Source organism: Pongo abelii, chromosome X (genome assembly GCF_028885655.2).
Source record: "Pongo abelii isolate AG06213 chromosome X, NHGRI_mPonAbe1-v2.0_pri, whole genome shotgun sequence".
Classification (NCBI taxonomy): domain Eukaryota; kingdom Metazoa; phylum Chordata; class Mammalia; order Primates; family Hominidae; genus Pongo; species Pongo abelii.
Genome location: NC_072008.2, coordinates 15,897,465 through 15,918,803, shown reverse-complemented (window position 1 = coordinate 15,918,803; position 21,339 = coordinate 15,897,465). Strand labels below are relative to the sequence as shown.

Below are 21,339 nucleotides of genomic sequence, written 5' to 3'. Positions count from 1 at the left end.
CAACTCAGTTATCTATGGATGGATGGTTCAGTCTGGAGATGGTCCATCGGTCAGGCCTCTTCCCAATGGCCCTTTTTGGACCCTAAAACACTGGAGTCTAAACCTTTAGAGGACAGACTACTTGAAGAAGGGAAAAGATTGGCTGAAAGTAGCAGTAGGTTGAGAACTCTCCATCTATTGCTTCAAATTGTTTAAGATAACCCCCTTTTTCATTAGTGTAGATAATCAGGAGTTGACTGTGAGATTATGACATTTTAATTCCAAATTGGCTCATATTTTTACCTCATGTCCATTAAATGCAAAAGTAGCCAAGCAAATGATAGTGTTTTCTAATTATACTTTTTGTAGAAACTTCTAATTTTTTTGTGTTAGCAAAACTAAACAGTATTTGCATTTCTCTTTGCTCTTCTTAAATAACAAACCATGTTCTGTCAAAACTGCATTCTTGTCTTACCTCCATATCCCCAGATGTGTAGTTCCCTTTTCTTTCTTATTACCATAGTCATCTTGGTTGTGCAGTTGATGCTGATGTACCGTCTATTTCTGAAGCTTAACATTTCATAGATAAGGCTACCTTTTTCCAAAAACTTAATGATACCTTAATTCAGATACCAAATTGAATTATGCTTCAGAGCTAATTGTGATTTTTATCATATGGAAAGCTTACAGCATGAGAAGTGATTAGTAAATATTGAAAAATGAAATGTGTTTTTACTAAAGTAGTTGTTAAGTGTGTGTTTGCATGTATGTAAAAGTCTTGAATATTTTTGGCTCACTGGTTCATTTTCCAGAAGCATTGAAAATATGATTTTGTATTTCCAGTTTATTTTAGTCCCTTCTTTGTTACATACATGTTTATCAGTTTGTTCTTGTCTTTTTTTAGTCACCAAAGAAGACTTTAAGTCCCATTTTTTAGCCTTGGAGGCATTCAGTTTTAAGGGAGTGAAATAAGGGGAGAAGAGTAACTTACTTTCTCCATTTTAACTTCTTAACTCTTGGACTCTGTGAGGAAGGGAAAGCTATTTGAGAATCTCACTGCATCAGTCACTGACTGGGACAGTTGTGCGGATTGCTTGAAGTTGAGATGACATCATCTGGATAGACATCTACTAAATGTGAGACAATGCATTGTACACTTAATGATCTTGTAGTTATCAGAAGAGTGGTTAAGGTGCCTGCAAAAGTGAAGTATTAGATTCGCAGCCCTGATGCCATCTACTCTTCAGTAGTGAAATGAACACAGACCTTTTGCCTTGTGTGTACAGTTTGCCACAGTGGTTTACCAATTGATTGGAAATGTTATTCTGGAGGTTTGTTTTTAATATCAGGTGTGCTGACTATAAGCATATACTCTACTGTTGTAAAATTGGTTTTTAAAGTTAGTATCTCCTTATTTTGCTGTTCACTAATCAGACTTCTTAAAAAATTAGGTCAGAACCAGGATTAGAAATTGGGAATTTTTCATATATGTCTTCCCTTGATCACTTTGATATTTTGTCACAGATCTGTATTCTGCTCTGTCAGAACCTGGCATTTCTTCCAAGTTTTTCCATCATTTTCTGATTAATTACATTGGCTTTAAAATATATTTAAAGTTATTGAAGTTCAACTTATAATTTTAATATTTTTCCTGGGGAGTAATTTTTTGTTTGTTTGTTTGAGATGGAGTTTCGCTCTTGTTGCCCAGGCTGGAGTGCAATGGCACGATCTTGGCTCACTGCAACCTCTGCCTCCCGGGCTCAAGCAATTCTCCTGCCTCAGCCTCCCGAGTAGCTGGGATTACAGGCTTGCACTACCATGCCTGGCTAATTTTGTACTTTTAGTAGAGACAGGGTTTCACCATGTTGGTCAGGCTGCTCTCGAACTCCTGACCTCAAATCATCCGTCCCCCTTGGCCTCCCAAAGTGCTGGGATTAAAGGCGTGAGCCACCACGCCCGGCTGTGCCTGGATTTTTAAATGCTACTGGGAAATTGCTATAGGCCTTAGAATATGACAGCAATGTTAAGTTTACCTTAGAGCATATATTCAGTATTTAATGTACTAGGGGATAAAAACATTATTGCAGATCCAAATTTATTTGTGTGTGTATATGTACATATGTATATATATTCCCCTATGGGAGTATTTTAATAGTTAATATTGTCCTTCTGTTTGAAGTACTATTTTTATGTCTTTTTTTTTTTTTTTTGAGATGGAGTTTCGCTTATCACCCAGGCTGGAATGCAGTGGTGCAATTTCGGCTCTCTGCAACCTCCGCCTCCTGGGTTCAAGCAATCCTCCTGCCCTCAGCCTCCCAAGTAGCTGGGACTACAGTTGCACACCACCATGCCCAGCTAATTTTTATATTTTTAGTAAAGACAGGCTTTCACCATGTTGGCCAGGCTGGTCTGAAACTCCTGACAGGTGATCTACCCACCTCGGCCTCCCAAAGTGCTGGGATTACAGGCGTGAGCCACCGCGTCCAGCCTATTTTTATGTCTTTAATTGGGGAAAGTAAGTGCAGAGAGAAAAGCATAGGATGAGTATGGTTGGTCCAATGTAAAATTTTCCTTACCCCCTTGTAACCTTTGTTTAAAATAAAGAAATGAGTACTGTTAATTACAGTTCCTTCTCTTTAGAAGAAAGCTATGGTCCTGTTTCTCTTCTGTGACTACTTTTACATTGCTTTGTACACAAACGAAACTGAGTACCACATAGAGACATTGTCTATTTAGCAGTCTGAGTGAATCATTTTTCTTAGCCATGTAGGTCTTGGGGAAGCAGTAGGTGGTGGTCCATTCTGAATTTAGAGTGAGAATACATTGTAGGTTAAGGCCATTATGAAGCCAAGCTCAAGTGTGTGGAGCAGTAAGGCTTCAGGTTATTCTGTTCTCTTCATCAACATACTCTGAGAAGAATTGCAGGAATGGCAAGATGCATGTTTCCTAAAAATAGATTCATTTATATTTTTGATGCATGATACAAGTTTACATCTGTGGGAGAGTATTTGAATATTATGTTCATAAAATAGCGAGTGGAATAAGAGAAAAAGCACTCCACAAACTGCTGGAAAACTTTTTGTTTTGGATACCATGACAACAAAAATAATTATGATGGTAACTAATGCTTGAGTGCTTGTATGTGAGGCCTTGGGCTCAGCAGTTTGCTTTAAGCATCCTGTGCTAATCCTCAAGACACCCTGTGAAAGGTTAGAGGTAGCCTAATGAGAAAGTGGAAGCTCAGTGAGGTTCCATGACTGGTCTGAGGCCACCTGGTTAGCAACTGGCAAAACCAGGATTCTAAACCCAGATCTACTAGGCTTCACAGCTGTGTAAAATCTTAACCACTGTGCACTTACCCTAACCCCAGTTACGTATGGTCTTGGTATATATATTTTAAACGTTCTGTTTTAGATATGAACTTCTTTGTTCTTCAGTCATATAGTGAGAAATTCATAATTCTCCCAGAGGTTTTTCTGTGTGGAAAAGAGTAGATTTCCTAAGACAGTGCCATCTTTGACTTCTTAGACTGCAAATTTTTATTGTCCAGATTATCAGCAGTTGGAATTTTTTATTGGATATGTAGATATAAATAATATTTTTCAACCTATTTCTTATTGGATTGATCAAAATGCCTGGATTTATAATAACTTTTTTGGTCTTATAGTTTGGGGTATAGCATTCACTTAATCAATTTCATGAAATGATTTTGCTTCCAAAATTGTAAATATAGCTGTTAAGATCTAAATTTAGACTTACATTTGTAGTAGAAGTCCTAATTGGTCAATTTTAATCTAATTTTTCATGTATCATTATTTTTCTGTTTAGTGTCAGGTCTTTTACTTGAATTGATTATTTCTAAGCACCAAAGATGACTTTGAACTTATCATGTACGTCTATCTGTTGGCTTAAAGGAGTATGCACATCTCAGTGATTTTGATTTTTTTTTAAATTTGTGAAATGTACATTTCTATCCTTAAGAATGCTTTTCTTCAGAAAAATTAAAAATAATTTCTCTTACCCAATTTGTATAAACACGTAGTTTAAGGTAGTCCTTCATTTTATAGCCAAATAGGGAAGAGGGTCAGTGGATACAGATTTTCTGTTAGCATATTACAGTTAGTAATAAAAATGTAACATTAAATGTATATTCAAATAATAGTTGCTAAAATATTAGCAGACATTGTGATTAGATAATAAAGATATCTTTTTTATTTTACTTCATTACTTGGTAAATAAGGGATTAGTTTTGACATTTCTAGACCAAACTTCATGTTTATTCCTTTTGGTGTTTGGTTGTATGAATACATAATTAGATTTGAGGGTAAAGCCCAGAAATTGGCCCATTATCCATTTTTTAATGTTTGGCTGTCTTAACATGCCACTGGTACTAAAGATGATTCTTAAATTATTAAAGTACAACATGCTGAAATTGCTAAATTGATATTCTTTGCAATACTTGGAATACTTTTCCCCACCACCTATTTTAAGCTAGATTTTTGGAGGGATATGGTGGGGGGTGGTGATGTAGTTGGATTTATTTAAACACACACATATATAATGACAAAGGAAATAATAGTATGGCTTTTTTTCTGTAAAGTCAAGCACTTACCAGTTTTTCTCTGCTCCTTAATTTTATAGAGCCAGAATGAAGAATGGGGAGGTTTGTCTGAGGATATCTTATGATAAAGAGCAGTCTAAGGCTTTAGTCCCTTTGATCCCCAACTTATTTATTGGTAACTACTAAATTTACCATTTTTGTGGCATGGATAAAATGGAGTGCTATGCAAATACTGTTGCACGTGAGATGATTTCTAAGTCCTTGCTTGATCCGTGAAGATCAAATAGTTAAATACTGGGCATTTGGGCTTTAACCCTTAGCGGTTGATGCATGATGGTGTTGATTAGCGCTTTGAGATGTGTCAACCTTTCTTTTTTATACTAACAGCATCATTTTGAAATTGTGGTGTTTTTTTTCTTTTGAGCTTTGTTTGCTGTTGGTATTTTTTCTCACTAAAGTAATCTGTGAAATGCAAAATAAGTGAGGTACCAAAAGCAAGCATAATACTCATGAATTTGCTTTTACTTTGAGATGATCCACTTTATGAATAGATTTACTGGATTTGCAGTTGTTTATCTGCCTCATCTAGAAAGTGGTACTCTACGGAGGATTAGTGCTGCTAAAATTGATTTGTTTTTAGTGCTGGGGGCTGCATGATATATCTTAGTACTATGCTATATTTTTGTGAAAGTAATAATCTGTGGGACTGCATACAAATGGAAAGGTAAGAATCTTAGGAGAAAAGTGATTTCTTTTAAAAAATGAAGCTTTTGTAACTTAAAATTATTTTAATAAGTACTTTTTGAAGTATTGAATATCTTTTAATATGAAGTTTTTGACTTTTTAAAGGTCAGCTCTTGATATAATTAAGAATATTTGGGCTGAGCACGGTGGCCCACGCTTGTAATCCCAGCACTTTGGGAGGCCAGGGCAGGTGGATCGCTTGAGCCCAGAAGTTTGAGACCAGCCTGGGCAATGTGGTGAAACCCCGTCCTTACAAAAAGTGAAAAAAAAAAGACAAGCTGGGCATGGTGGTGTGTGTCTGTAGTCCAAGCTAATCGGGAGGCTGAGGTGAGAGGATTGATTGAGCCCTGGAGGTCCAGGCTGTAGTGAGCCATGATCATGCCACTATATACCAGCCTGGGTGGCAACAGAACGAAACTTTGCCGAAAGGAAGGAAGGAAGGAGGGAGGGAGGGAGGGAAAACCAAAAAGAAAGAATATTTGGGCATGCTAGTCAAACTTGAGAATATCTTGTTTTAAAAAAAGAGATGCTTCCAAATATATACAATAATGTCATTTAACAGCAAAAAGCATTTTGATATAAATCCTCTTAGAATTTGCTTAAATAAGACAAACTCGTGTAACTCCTTTGTAATTACTACTGTTCATGTTAAAACCTTCAAGCCTCTTTTAAATTGGGTTTAAAGTTAACAAGACTATAGTCTTTTATTGCCAGCGTACTTTAGTTTTTTTATAGGCAAAACTTAATCAGGGTTTATTATAACAAATTCTGGACAAATGAAGTTTGATTACATTAATGCTTGAAATGGAAATGCTTGAAAGGAAGGGCAGAAAGCAGGACAAATGTTGCCTTTCATTTTACATTTAATAAGAAACAATTTGGCCAGGCATGGTGGCTCACGCCTTTAATCCCAGCACTTTGGAAGGCTGAGGCAAGTGGATCACTTGAGGCCAGGAGTTCGAGACCAACCTGGCCAACATGGCAAAACCCGATCTCTACAAAAAATATAAAAATTAGCTGGGCGTGGTGGTGCACGCCTGTAGTCCCAGATACCTGGGGGGCTGAGGCACAAGAATGGCTTGAACCCGGGAAGCGGAGGCTGCAGTGATCCGAAATCGGGCCACTGCACTCCAGCCTGGGCGACAGAGTGAGACTCTGTCTCAAAAATAAATAAATAAATAAAATAATAATTTGGCCAGTGTCCTTACTCACTGGTTCTCAGGTTGTAGTCATTTTGCTTTATGTGTTTTTGAGCCTTTTTTCTTTTCATGCTTTTCAAAATTTTGAGGATTTTCCGCTTGCTATTTCTATTCTACTTTTCTTTTCTTAAATGCTGATCCTGACCTAGTAATTTGATTTCATGAGCCCTAGGGTTGGAACCTGCACAGGGACAATAGTCTGTGGTGTCGGTGGTGATTTTTTTTTTTTTTAATTAAAAAATACTTTCTGAAAAATGTCACGTTTGAGTCCTTTTTTCACCTACTGACATTTTCTTTTGTTTCCTCTGATGCCTTTTTTTAAAAATAAAAATTCCCATTCTGGAAAAATTAGCAAATACAGGCAAACACACTAGAATATAATCTTACCCACCAACTAGAGCCAATTAGATTAACTCAGTGGTTCCCATGGAGTGGGAGTGGTGCAGTTGTGCCCCTCTAGGGGACATTGGGTAATGTTTGGATACATTTTTGGTTGTCACAATTGGGGGTGCAGTGCTACCGGCATCCAGTAGGTGAAGACCAAGGATGCTGCTGAGAATTCTGCAGTGCACAGGACAGCCCCCTTAGAACACGGAATTATCTGGCCTCAAATGTCAGTTGTGCCCAGGTTAAGAAGCCTTGGTTTAATTTAACACTATGGAGTAAAGATTCCATTTACATTTATAGACTGCTATATCTTTTCAATATTATATGTAGACCAAAGTATAAATAAGTGGCTAAAAATTAATCAAAAATGCAAAAAATCAAGAAAGGATAAATGTGCTTAAGAACACACAAATAGCTATAAAAATCATTCCTAGGCCAGGCGCGGTGGCTCATGCCTGTAATCCCAGCACTTTGGGAGGCCAAGGTGGGTGGATCACGAGGTCAGGAGATCAAGACCAACCTGGACAACATGGTAAAACCCTGTCTCTACTAAAAATACAAAAATTAGCTGGGCATGGTGGTGCGTGCCTGTAATCCTAGCTACTTGGGAGGCTGAGGCAGGAGAATCGCTTGAACCAGGGAGTCAGAGGTTGCAGTGAAGCGAGATAACGCCACTGCACTCCAGCCTGGCGACAGAGTAAGACTCCATCTCAAAAAAAAAAAAAAAAAAAAAGTCATCCCTATGATTCACCAAAATTACCTCTATGTAATGACCAGTTACTGGGGAGATAATCTATGGTTGACTTTAGAATCCAACCTACAGCAAGGCTTGTAGGATGTCACTGTATAATTTAATTTCCTCAACAACAGCCAAATCTGTTAACTTCTATTAAGGTAATTGAGTTTTTATGTGGAAACTGAATTGAGTATACCCCGCAGACAGAACACCTTTGAATTTTCTGCCAATCTCCCCAGCCACTTTAGGGATTTGTTAATTTCTTAAAGGAGGAATAGTTCAAATGACCAGAATTTACATATATAGACTTTTGTTGCATATATAGACTTTTTGTTGTTGTTGTTCTCTGGCATCCTGTTAGCCTTAAAGGTTTTACTTAGTGAAGATATTTAGTAGCATTTGAGTATTTGAAATTCTGTGATTCCAAGAAATCTTTTACCTTTGAAAAACCCTGATTAAATTTAGGGTATTCCAAGGCAAATACAATACAGCATGTCCTAAAACATGCTTAAAATATTTCTTTGCAGTCTAAAATTATATTTGCTAGCTGGGCACAGTGGCACACTTCTATAATCCCGGCTACTTGGAAGGCTGAAGTGGAAGGATTCCTTGAGCTCAGAAGTTTGAGACCAGGCTGGGCAACATAGTGAGACCCCTCACTCTTAAACAAATTATATTTGTTAAGTTAATTATTCTGCTTTTTTTTGTTTGTATATTTGTTTTGAGACAGGGTCTCACTCTGTCACCCAGGCTGGAATGCAGTGGCACCACCATGGCTCACTTGCAGCCTTGAACTCCTGGGCTCAAGTAATCCTCCCACCTCAGCCTCCCGAGTAGCTGGGATTACAGGTGCACACCACCATGCCCAGATAATTTTTAAAAAATTTTCGGTAGAAATGGGGTCTCGCCATGTTGCCAGGGCTGGTCTTGAACTCCGAGGCTCATGCAATCCTCCCACCTTGGCCTCCCAAAGTGCTGGGATTACAGGCATGAGCCACTGCACCTGGCCTCTGCTTTTTTATTTTAAAAGCACAACTAACTGCTAGATAAAGTGATTTGTCTTTAGTATTTGATAACTAATGGGTTTTAGAGCATTGTTTATAAGATGTAGTAAATTATCCTCATCATTATTTTTAAGACAAATTTATAAGACAAGTGTAATAGAAATAGATCAACAGCACAATAGAAAAAGATGGCAGAAAACATGAATACGTAATTCACAGATGAAAGCAAAACAAATGGTCCTTTTATTAAGGGAATGCAAAGTTAAAAATCAACTAGACCCTTTTTTTTTGTTTGTTCCTTCTTGGATTGGCAAAGATGAGCACTTAAAAGCTGTATTTTGTTTTGGAGGATTAGTTTGGTTATGTCTACTAATGACTAAATGTGTACATACATTTTGACCCATTAGTTACACTTCAAAGAATTTTATCCAACAAAAATGTACTGAGACACATTGCTTAGTATAATAAGCCATTGAAGCTTACCCAAATATTCATCAATGAGAAATAGGTAAGAAAATTATAGTACAACCATACATGAAACTGATGTAGCTATAAAAGAAATGAGATCGATTTTTTTTTTGTAATAATATGGAAGGATACTCAAAGTATATCAAGTGAGAAAAGATCTAGGAACAGGATATTATTATTATTATTATTTTATTTTTTGTAGGGACAGGGTCTTACCATGTTGCCCAGGCTTAGGAGCAGGATATTAGCTAACTCGTGTTACTTCTGAAAATCTTTGAAGTTCCCCCTGCTCTTTTTTCCAGAAGTGTAAAAACAAGCATGTATTTAGTATTATACATTTTTAAAAAATGAAAAAATGCTGCTGTGTGAATGAAAGAGTATACATTGTGTTGCTCCAGATGGTAAAACTAGAGTAGAATTTACTAAAATAAAGTTTCAGCACGTAAAGTAAAGCACTTCTCTGCTCTTGGCCATTTTAGACACTAACCATCTGGAGCAACCATGTAACTCTTGCCACTCATAGCTAACTTAATGTAAAAAAAAAAAAAATCGCTTGACTTTCTTAGCACTTCACAAATGCTTGTAAGATTGACACCAGGAGCCCTGTCATCTAAAAGGCACCTTATAGAGTGCTTTCAGTTCTTCTGTTTTTTTCATTCATTTCTCAAAATAGATCGTAGTGAGATAAGATAGTCTCTGGCCTTCTTGGTCTTTGGCACAAGGAAGAGGGTTCCAGAGTTGAGAGTAAGGACTTTGCATCCTTTGCCATAGAATTCGATTAGGGGCCATAAAAAGGACCATTGTCTTCTAGAATGTGAAGGACTAAGCATACTACTTTATAGTGCAAGGAATAAGTGAAGAAGTCCTTTTATAAGAAAAACTGCAGTAGAGCAATAACTTGAAATTACACTTATTTATATTTTCATTAAATGTAAATTATTTTCTTTTACCACATTGTACTACTAGAAAGAGAATCAGGAGTTTAGGCATTCAGTCATAGATATTCAATACCATTGGTTTATTTAAGCACTTCTCATGTCAACAAGACTTAAGCCTGCAGATAATTCCTATTTTATCAGTGTTCGTTATAGCTTCCCTGTTGGTTTTACTTGTGAGTCATAAGCCTAGTATGGTGAATATCTAGGAAATTTCACGGTAACAGGGCTTGTCTTAGGTTTTGAGAACAGGTGTAACTTGACTTCTCTCTGCTGTTTGTCATCCTACACTTCCCACTACATCTGGTCCTTTTTGTAGGGTGTTGAGAACAACATTTTTCTTCATGCAGGGGAAAGTGGAAGTGCATGTTTTCTAAGAAGGACAAATAGGAATAGAATAAAAGAAAAAGTATATTGGGGCCGGGCATAGTGGTTCACGCCTGTAATCCCAGCACTTTGGGAGGCTGAGGCGGGTGGATCATGAGGTCAGGAGTTCGAGACCAGCCTGGCCAAGATGGTGAAACCCCCTCTCTACTAAAAAAAAAAAAATACAAAAATTAGCCGAGCACAGTGGTGGGTGCCTGTAATCCCAGCTACTCAGGAAGCTGAGGCAGGAGAATCGCTTGAACTCGTGAGGTGGAGGTTGCAGTGAGCTGAGATCATGCCACTGCCCTCTAGCCTGGGTGACAGAGCAAGACTCTGTCTCAAAATATATATATTGGAAGGGAGAATGAGAATGGAATCAAAAACATTGGTCTTGGATGAGAAGAGTCTTTCTCATTGGTTATGTGGTGATAATGGGGTAAAGCTGTAGACTTTTTTTTTCTTTAATTCTTAAGTAAGATGAGCAAAATTGAGGAAGTGTCATTTTCTTGGCCTTGAGAAATGACATCATCTAAAGGAGAATCGTTGGGACTGGGGAGAAGGGGAGGGGTGTATAGCTTGAGGACAGTATGAGGAGTTGGCAGTAGACTTGGTGGGGAGCAAATTAGTGAGGAGCAAAAAAGATTTCCTGGAATTGAAAGCCCGTTTCAGGTTGAAATAATACATTGTCATCCTTATTCAAAGAATAGGTCTCCAGAGAACCTGTACTAAGGACAATACGTGGTTTATAGTTGTACAATACAACTGGATTAAAAAATGTTTTCTCACTGTTTTCATTCTGGCCTTTATTCCCACTTAATTGAAATCACTGGGGTTTTAGTGTTTTAAGAAATGGATAGTTTGCTGAGTATTATATGTGACTATTTCCTACAGGTGCCCAGGGCAAGAACAAGATAGTAGGCCTAGGCCTGCACAGGGTCCCTTGTGTGCTATGACAGACTTTACTCTCATCCTCCCTAATTCCTAATTGATATAATTTTTATGTGACTCACAAGAGGTACTGGTGGTAAGAGGTATAAACTGGAGTTTATAATTGAATCTACTTTCTTTGTATCTGAAAGAAAAATATTTTGGTTAATTATGGGCATATCATTTAGCTAAAAAATTACCTTAAATGTTAAGTGGTCCTTAAGGCATTTATAACAGAACTTTTTCAGACCCTAGAAGTCTAAACTGGGAAATTATTTAAAACGTTATTAAAGCAACTTAAAATGGTAAAAATAATACATTTATTTTTGTGCATTTTAGAGTTTCTTTTCTTCTTGAAGGATGTTTTTCCAGTGAAGAGGGGTTTCTCCCTATGAAGAGTATTCTCACAATTAATAGATGGTAATTTCTTACTTAAGTACAGTAATATGGATCAATGGCTATAAAGAATAGTTTGGCTTATCATCAACCCTTTTCTTTCCTAAAAGCAGTAAAAGGTGTGTCAAGGTATAAGTGGTGGAAATGCCTGGGTGGTCACATTGAGAATTGTTCCTGTAGAATTGTTGGTGTAGCTCATAGTCTCCTGGGGAGGAATGGTTGCATACTTCGCCCTATTTGGGAAACCACCTCTTCTCTTTTAATGAGCATAAGCTCTTGATGGTTGGTTTTTACATGGTATGATAGAAAATTAAGAGAGAAAAGAAAAAGATGATAAACTATAACATAAAGGCTCAAAGAACTGGTATTATTTAGGCAAAAGGTTATTTGACAGACTTAAACTTTTCTTGTTCTCTCTCCAGAAAACAGAGACTATGTATCACAGCAAGAGTTTCATTGGGTTTAAGAAAGCGTACTAGAATACGTGCTGGAGTAACTGACATGCATCAAAATGTAGTAGGATATATAAATTCAGTTTGTAATGACAATTTTGTCAAATTTGTTATTTATATTTTAGCATTACCTGAAAAGTCTAATTACATTAAATCCCAAGGGATAGTCCCAATTACTTCATTAAACTGATATTTTCATAGGGAATTTTGCTTGGATAATGATCCATTATTGGGGCTTATTATAATTTATTTTTTACACAGAATACGGAAATAGCTTCAGAGGTTCATTGACAAAAAAGCATTCATTAAATACTGTGAATCACTAATGCCATTGATACAGAAGAATTTCCCTATGAAAATGAGAGCTTCTGTGAGAAAATGAAGTAGTTGGGAGTTTAATTTCTTATTAATATGATTTTAACTTGCTGCTTCAATCCACTATATTCTGAGTTGGGGGAAAAGGGCAGCTATCTCTTTAAAATATTTAGGAATTCTTTGAGGATTAAAATGTAACTGGCTTTTGTCCTCACATACGTTTGTAATTAGTGGTTGTGTAAGTTTAGGGATTTGTTAGATATTTTTCTTGGACCAGTTTACATGATTTTGTAGTTCAACATTTCAAAGTTTCAACTTGAATAAATATTAAAATGAGGATACTTTAAAGACACTCAAATAAGCAATTTTAAACTTGCTTTCTGGTGGGGATATAATCCCTTTGAGAGTCCGAAGGATGATGGGCCTTCACCCCAGGAAAATTTGTACATCATTTTGTTTCTACTTTCAGGGAACTCTCAGAGCCCCTAGAAGTCCTTCTGTAGACACTCAAATCTGGAGAGTTCGTTAAAATCTGTCTTGAGGATTTTTTAAAAAGTAATATCCTCAGTCTCAGTCAAATTCTTTGGATTTTTTGCTTTTGTAGGTATAAGTAAACAGTTAAAAACCTTCATTGCTACTTAAAATACCAGATGAGTGACTACTTTTCCAGTTTTTATTGGGAAAGATTTTTCTCTAGGTTCTTTAGCTTATGTAATACAAATGAACTAATGAATTTAAACACTGGTGGAAGGGGAATATTCTAATTGAATTTTCGGTCAACTCAGTATTGACCAGATGACTTACACTGAAAATCTTTTCATAATATTAGTAGTAAATATAGTGTTTTAGGATTTTGTAAAATTTCTGGAGGATGTCTGTCACCATTTTGAACACTGTATGTAGTAAAGTTAGAAAAAAAAGAATCTAAAGTCTTGGGCATTGTTTAGAAGTTAAATATTCAGCCTTAAACCAAAGAATGAAAGCAAACAGAAACTTAAGTTCTAGTTATCTATACTGTGAACTAAATGTTCTAGAAATCTGATTGTGTCTGTGTCAGTTTGTATACTGTGTGTAAGAATATATGCATTTCTTTTGTAGCCACGTCATGAATATTTTAATGTCCCTGTGTACTAAATGACTACTCATCGAGTATGCAGAATTTCACAGAGGAAATAGAATGCTGATATACATATGAAAGAAAATATCCTCAGCATGGTGATTTATTATCTTGTATGATAATAGTAGAACATTTCAGAACTAGTACTTTTATGATTGTATTTTTTTCCTGTTCACATTCCAAACTTTTCTGTTTTATTTTCATTCTATATGTGATCTTGATACAGCTCATTCCTCTCTGCAACTGATTTAATCTCATCTTGACAAAATGTGACCTAGAAGTGTTTTGAGTAATATTAAATCTTAAACACATACATATTATTAATGAACCATCTGTGATTTATCTTATAAGAGGAAAACATGACAATCATTAAAATGTTTACCAAAGAAAATATAGCTGAAGTGCTAGGTCAAAATAAGCAGTGCCATAATATATAGTGTGGTTTGGTCTTCAAATATTGAGGTTAAAAAAAGAAACTGTTTTGTGTGATTATCTTACAATCTGTATGAGCTAATGTGTTCTAATGTATCACATAAAAGTATGTGAAAATATTACAAGAAACTAAAATTAATTTGTACCATTATATAATATTTAAGGTTAAAACATTCAGTATTAAGAAATTTTGTAGTGCCACATTTATTGAATCACATTTGTGCTATATAATAATATCAAACAATCCCTTTAAGAACTTATTAGAGAGCTATGTCTGAAGTCTGTTCTGCAATATCTGTTGCTGAATAATAACTCTTTCAAAGCATTAATGCTGAGTTTATATAGTTCAAAAATTCTAATATTCAGTTTTAATACCTAAATACTTACATTTTACTAGTGATGGCATTCTAATATATTAAGTCCTCATTTAAATACTTAATACTTTGTTAACTGTGGCATTATATTTCTGAATTTTAAAACTTCTAATATTGGTAACTATTGCATATTCTTTTAATAAAACATGCAGCATATTTTTTTATAAAAGGAAAACCATTCATTGTTTATATCTAGAGAGCATAAAGCCTAAGTGAAGTAAGTTATTAAACAATAACTTCACAAGATGTTCAAATCGATTTACCACTGAAAGAAGATCTATGAAAATGTGTTTTGACCAAACTTAGTATTAGGCAGGTACACAGATAAGATTTTCCATTCTTAACATTCTCACTGTAATGCACTACATTTGAAGCACCTGGATGTGCTATCAGATGGGAAATTTAGCATTATATATTGGAAGCATTGAGAAACATTGGTCTTTCATTTCTATTTTTCCCCTCCTTTCCTCCTCCTGCCCCACAATATGTTATTCATCTGGTTTTAATGCTGCATAAATATGCATTGTCTCATGCCTGTTTGTGTTGGATGCCTTGTGCTAAGCTGTAACAAAATGTTGCTTCTTTTGCTGTCTGTATACAGCTGCTTGCTTTAAATTAGTAGATTCTGAAATAGCTTTCCTTGCATGTCTAAAATAAAAGTATTGCATGTACTTCGTCTCATGTGAATGACTTTTTCTTTTCCATCCCTCATAAAATAACGTTTTATATTTTCATTTTTCTAGGCAAATTTTTAAAATTGTGGTTAAAAACACATAACAAAGAATTCACCATCTTACGCAGTTTTAAGTGTACAGTTCAGTTGTGTTAAGTATATTCACATTGTTGTACAGCAGATCTGCAGGACTTTTTCATCTGGCAGAACTGAAACTCTATACCCATTAATCAACAATTCCCCATTTCTCCCTGTCCCCCAGCCCCTGGCAACCACCATTCGACTTTCTGTTTCTATAAATTTTACTACTTTAGATAATAGTTTTTCTGGGTAATTTTGAGCTACAATTCAGTGTGAACATGTATAAGTTCCATTTTATATTATCAACACAATTTATTTTAAAACTCTACCTGTGCAAGTCTCACAAGAATAAAATGTGTAAATAATTCTTTGAAACTAGGCCTTTTAGAAAGGACAAATATTTTCAATAATGCATATTTGATAAGCAGTATGATTCTCTACAGGAAATGCTATATAAGATTGCAGGCAGCGAGCACATGGGGAAAAGTCTGAGCAGCTCCATGGAGTAGCTATGGGACATTTTTACATGGAGAAGCTGAGAATGTAAACTGAGAATTCAATGGAGGCATTATTTAATTGATACATTCAAGGCTACATGAACTTTTAAACTGCTTAACATTACATGGAAATAATTATTTTAAATAATTTTTCTTGAATATTTATGAGATTTAGATGTCATTCTCATTGTATTTAATGCTTAAGGCCAAACATAAATGAAAGAGATTGGCTTACATCACTCTTGGGTGTTACATCATTTCCACTGGATTTTCTTAAAAAACTTTATCATGAAAACTTCAAGACTCACGAGTATATGAAATAGTATAAAGAACCCTCGTGTACACATCACTGAGCTTCAAGAACCATCAACTTAATACTGTTTCCCCAAGCACTCCCCGCATTTTTGCCTCAGTATCTTAGAGCAAGCCCTAGACATCTTGTCAGTTTGTCTTTAATACTTCAGTATGTGTCCCTAACAGATAAAGTCCCATGCCCAACAAAATTAACAGGAATTAATAATTACTATCTTATCCCTGGCTCAGTTTTTCCTAATTGTCTGAAAAATGCCTTTTTATATTTGGTTTGTTAGAATCACATTCCAACCAAGACTCTCACATTGTATCTGATTGATGTGTGTTTTAAGTCTCTTTTAATCTTTAACCAGTCTTCTGCTTTTTCCCGCCTTGCCATTTTTTTTTAAAAACCAGGTCATTTATGCTGCAGGATGTTCTACCTTATGGATTTGGCCATCATACTCATATGGCAATGTTTAGCTGTTCTTATATCCCTCATTTCTATTTAGATCTGTAACCTGACTAGATTGAGGTTCAATTTGAGGGGGTGAGAATACTTCATAGGTTAGACTCTTTTTAAAAAAATACCTTTTTTCACTAAAGCTGATTTTTACCCATTTTTATTACTATGCAGACATACTAAAAGGTCATCATATGAGCTTTATAAGTAGAATTGGTGTATAGTACTTGCATTTAATAATAAATGCTAAATCATTTCGATTTCAATTGTGTAACTATATCACCTAACATTTTTGGAGCACTTTCTATAAATTAGGCAGAGCCTTAATTCACTTAATCTCAACATATGAAGGTAAGTACTATTATCCATGTTTTCCAAATAAGGAAACAGACCATAGAGTTTAAGTAATTTACTTAAGATTACACCATGAAGTGCTTTACATGCAATTAATATTCTAAAGATTTATGGTTTAATATAATTTCTCTTCTCCTTGTTTTGTGCTGTACCATGATTAGGATGCAAAAGTAAGTTTATTACTGGATGCCAAAAATTTATATTATTTTCCATCATTAAAATATAGTGTTGCCTTTTAATTACAAAATTCGTTGCTAGTAATACCTGAAAGTTGGCCTCCTTGGTCCTTTATTTTGTGATTTGCAAAATCAGCCACTTTGGAAAATTATTAAATAATTTTTTTCTGGATATGCTTACTTTGTTTTGACCTCCTTTGACATTTAAAAATCAGTACTGGTTGCTACATAGAATAAAAATGCCTTTGGCCCATGGCATTCTTTCCATATGTGGCCTCTAGTGATGCCATTGGTTGCACTGGGGAGGTCTGGGAAGATAGCTGTTTCTGAAGACTTGCCGCTGTGGACACAGTTAACTAAAAACTCAAGAGGAAGACATTTCTATAAATGCATGTGACAAAAAGCACAGAACACAACAGTAGGCGAAGAACTGTGGGAACTCGGAGGGAAGAGGTTTTGAATTTTACCACTAAGATAACTTATCTTTCATATATATAATTGAGTAGCAGTGATTTCATAAATTGCCAGCAGGTTTGCATTGGGCTTGACTGCTTTTTGCATGACAGCAACGGCATCTAGCCCATTGGTAGGTAATTAGCAGGTACTTAATGAATGCTGAAAACGTCCTTTTGTGGTTTCCAATTTTGAGGGCACAAAACCCTAAATAATCAATGGCTGTCACTAGTAGAATGCTACTGTGACACGAAATTGCTTTCTTGATTCTCTAAAACAAGCATGTTCTTCCATGTCAATGTTTCACATTCTCAAGACTCCCTGGATCTGCTTACCAGAGTCTCACATTTTCCCTCCACAGGAAGCTGAAACCCCACGTAGTGTTCTTGAAGAAATTGGACTGACATAACTCTCCTCCCTTGTTGATGACTTCCTGTGGCATTTCACACACTGTAGATGGTCACTCCCTTCATGTCCATGTTAGCTCATGGTGTAAGATGATGTCTTGTCAGTATTACTGTTTTGCTAAGCCGCTTCATTCATGCCTACACAATTTTTTTTTAAAAGGGAACTTCAGTTAATTAAGTGATAAGGGACTTAAATATGAATTAGAATGGTGCAGAAAAAGATACCTGTTCTGGATATTTTAAAGTTTAAAGGTCAGTTTCTCTTAATCTGATTATGTGCACATATGAAAATGGCACATATACATGTAAAATCAATCAGGCAGTATACATTTATTAATTACTGTATTTGACAAAGGAAACTCTTAAATTATAATGTGAAACCTGGTTTTATGAAACCAAAGACTAGTGCATTTCAGCATATGTAAAAAAAAAAAAAAAAGGGAATTGACATGTCACATATCAAATGAATGGAAACTTTGTTGAAACTTTAAAAAGCAAATTTACTCCAAAGACTTGTATTGGAAATTACATACCTTTTTTTTTTTTTTTAAAGGGAATACAGATTAGTTTTAATGACTAACTTGGAGTGATACTTCTTACGCTAAAAATTATTTCTTAGGCATTCTGAATCTGGGATGAGAAACAGGATTGTTTCACAATAGTAAGCACATAATTTTTAAGGCCAAGGCACATTTGACTCTTGAGATGAATTTTTTGTGGTCATAATCACATACTTAGTTGTTTCTGATGCCCCAAAATAAAGTGAGAATGTTAATTTGCCAGGAATTCTTCATAACAGTATCTTAAAAAAACGTGTTGCTCTCTTCACAGTATTATGTGTAAAGTCATTGTTTAAAGCACGAATGTTCCCTCTGGGGTACTTGTTAAAGCTAAATTTATTTTGCTTCCCTCCACTTAGAAGTGCTGCACACTTTACAGCAGCTTCCTTTCTTTCCATGGCACTGCCTAGTTAACAGAAGTCATAAAAATGTAAAAAGACACGTTTCATATAAAAAAGTGAGAGTTGAATGAGGTAAAATGGCATTAGTTGGCTCTATATTTTCTAAAGCTATATAATTGTTCAGCGTCACTTTTCTAAGTACTTATACATATCTAAACATGTCTTCATGGTTTATATTTTCACTTGTATATGCTGGGCTGGATTAAGCTTTGTTGTGATTGTGACCAACATTCAGGCCACGTGAGCACTGTCTTATCACATCGCCAATTAGTTGTAATAAACGTTCAACGTGCAAACACTGGAGTGTGTTTTTATCTCTTTCCAAAATTTTGTCAAACTATGGAGAGCTGCTGAAGGAAGAATTTCTAATTTTTTTTTTCAGTAAAATGTTGAAAATTCCCCTCCATTTGAATATGGTGGTTGTTACAAGCACACACAAGATACATGGTGGAAGATCTAAGGAGTCTTCATGTACTTCATTAAAAAATAACATGGATTCCATGCTACTGAGAGCCTATCTACACATTTATTTTCAATCAATAAATGCTGCTTTTAAAACCCTGATGCAGTTGACTTTTCTACTCTTTCTGAATGAACAACTTAGACTGTTACTCAAAAGGTATTTCAAATCAACTGGATTCCTCTTACCCCCATGTGAACTGAAGGTGCTAGCACATGCAACAGAAAGGGACTAATATTTGCAGACTGTACTACCTAACCTATGCAACAAATCAAATCTATGGTTATCACAATAGTTAAGGGACCTCCTATTACTACAGATAGGAAATGTTACATTCTAAAACTGGGATATTTAAGAAGGAGGCAGGAACTACCATCAAATTAAGTTGCTAGTCTACTGGAAAAAAAGATGTTTATAGGTTTAAAAAGCCTCCAACATGCAGCTAGCTATTCACTGAAAACAGGCCTGTGGGTTTCTGCCAGCAATGTATAGTTGGAATTTTTGAAACATAAATAGTAATCAGGTAATATATATAAAAAAACTAATAAATTTAAGTTCAAGATGGACATTTACCAGGATAATGAACCAGTCAGTGGTTTAAAAACGTCCTGCCCTTCTACCCTGCCTATTAACATTTGAGGGGAAAGTCATCAATATCTCAGTTGTCTTGAGCTCAAGATGGTGGGTTTCTTTCTTATCCTCCATGATTTATTAAGACTTCAGCTTTGCAGACCACATTTAATTGCATATACCTTGACTGTATTTAGAAAAGTATTAAAAAATACTGAATTTAATGATAATTACTCGGCGTTACTGAAATCAGTAGATAGTTCTAGGTCAATCATTTTCAGGGTGAAGCAGGCATTTAGAGTCTGGAACAAATCCAACTTTTTAAAGTGAAATTATCCTGGAGCACATGCATGATTTCTTTTATTGACTACACATTAAAGAACTCTCATCCTTAACAGATATCATGCAGAAATCCCAATTTTGAGGAAACTTTCTTCCTACTTAAATTTCGTTAACGTTTCAGTATTTTACGTATGTTTTAAGTCCTTATTCCCAAATCTCAAATTGAAAAATGTCACACTCCAAAATTCAAGATCCCAAATATGTCAATGGAAGAAACTGACAAAAAATTGATAAAGCTGGAGAGCATCTTATTTATGATCAGAAATCTAGGTATAATATTTTGCCTGAAGCTTTTTCTACATTAGGTTCTATTCTCTGACCATTCTGTTAAGATTTTTATACCAAGATTGCTTTAACACTAGGCATATTTAGTACCAATGACCCTAATATTCCTGGAAATGACAAAAATAAACTTTACTCCTATATAAAGAACTTCCCAACACACTATTTAAAAAAGTACACCATGACAGCCCCCAGCTGAAGAGTAGGAGGAAAAAAAATGGACTTTGCCCATCAGTACTTTAAAACTGAGAAAATGAACTTTAAAGCAAAAAAGCTGTTCAGCTATTACATATAGAAAAATCCAATAGATTATTAAGAAAAGGCAAATAAGTGGCACTCACCTGTAGTTTCAGCTATTCAGGAGGCTGAGCCAAGAGGATCACCTGAGCCCAGGAGTTTTGAGGCTATAGTGCACAATGATCATGTGAACAGCCACTGCCCTCCAGCCTGGGCAACATAGCAAGACCCTGTCTCTAAAAAAAGGGGTAGGGGGCCAATAAGAATCAAAACACATTAAATATATGAACACATAAAATTTATCAAATTGGTAAGGATTAAAAGTACTTGGCGTTGTGGGAGCAGCGAAGTTTATTGACATAATAAATTTTTTATAGTCTTCTGGCAGGCAACTTGGAAATATTTTAGTATTCATCTCCTTGATACAATTTATCCTAAGGAAATGATCAAAAATATGTGGAAGTATTTAAGAATCCATCACAGGATTGTTTTCAGCACAGGATTCTTTAATAGTACAAAATTAAAAATCTAACAATGAGGATATGGTTGAAAAAACCGATCCATATTGTGCAGTGAGTAAAACGAAGAATAGGGCTTGATGAAATATGACAATGCTTCTTGTGAATAAAAGCATATTCAACTGCATTCATATATGTTCTTTGTATTAAAAAATGTGTACATAGGGCTGGGTGTGGTGGAT

The 21,339-nt window shown here is 35.5% G+C and overlaps 1 protein-coding gene across 7 annotated transcripts in view; it reads left to right on the top strand.

Annotated features, from left to right (window-relative positions):
- Positions 1-19,312, top strand: part of AP1S2 (adaptor related protein complex 1 subunit sigma 2) — a 28,922-nt gene extending 9,610 nt beyond the window's left edge. Inside the window, exons 5-6 of one of the 7 annotated variants that reach the window (XR_010138968.1) lie at positions 11,646-11,726; positions 13,568-15,063. Coding sequence is in view for 6 of the 7 variants with exons in the window: in XM_009234616.4 (XP_009232891.1) it covers positions 12,125-12,181 (57 nt within the window). In the remaining variant the exon portion in view is untranslated. Of the gene's footprint in view, positions 1-883; positions 5,576-11,645; positions 15,064-17,741; positions 19,045-19,130 lie in introns of those variants that run through there. The other 6 variants (XM_009234615.3, XM_002831417.6, XM_024240461.3 and 3 more) reach the window with 6 other exon arrangements.
- The last annotated feature ends 2,027 nt before the right edge of the window (positions 19,313-21,339 follow it).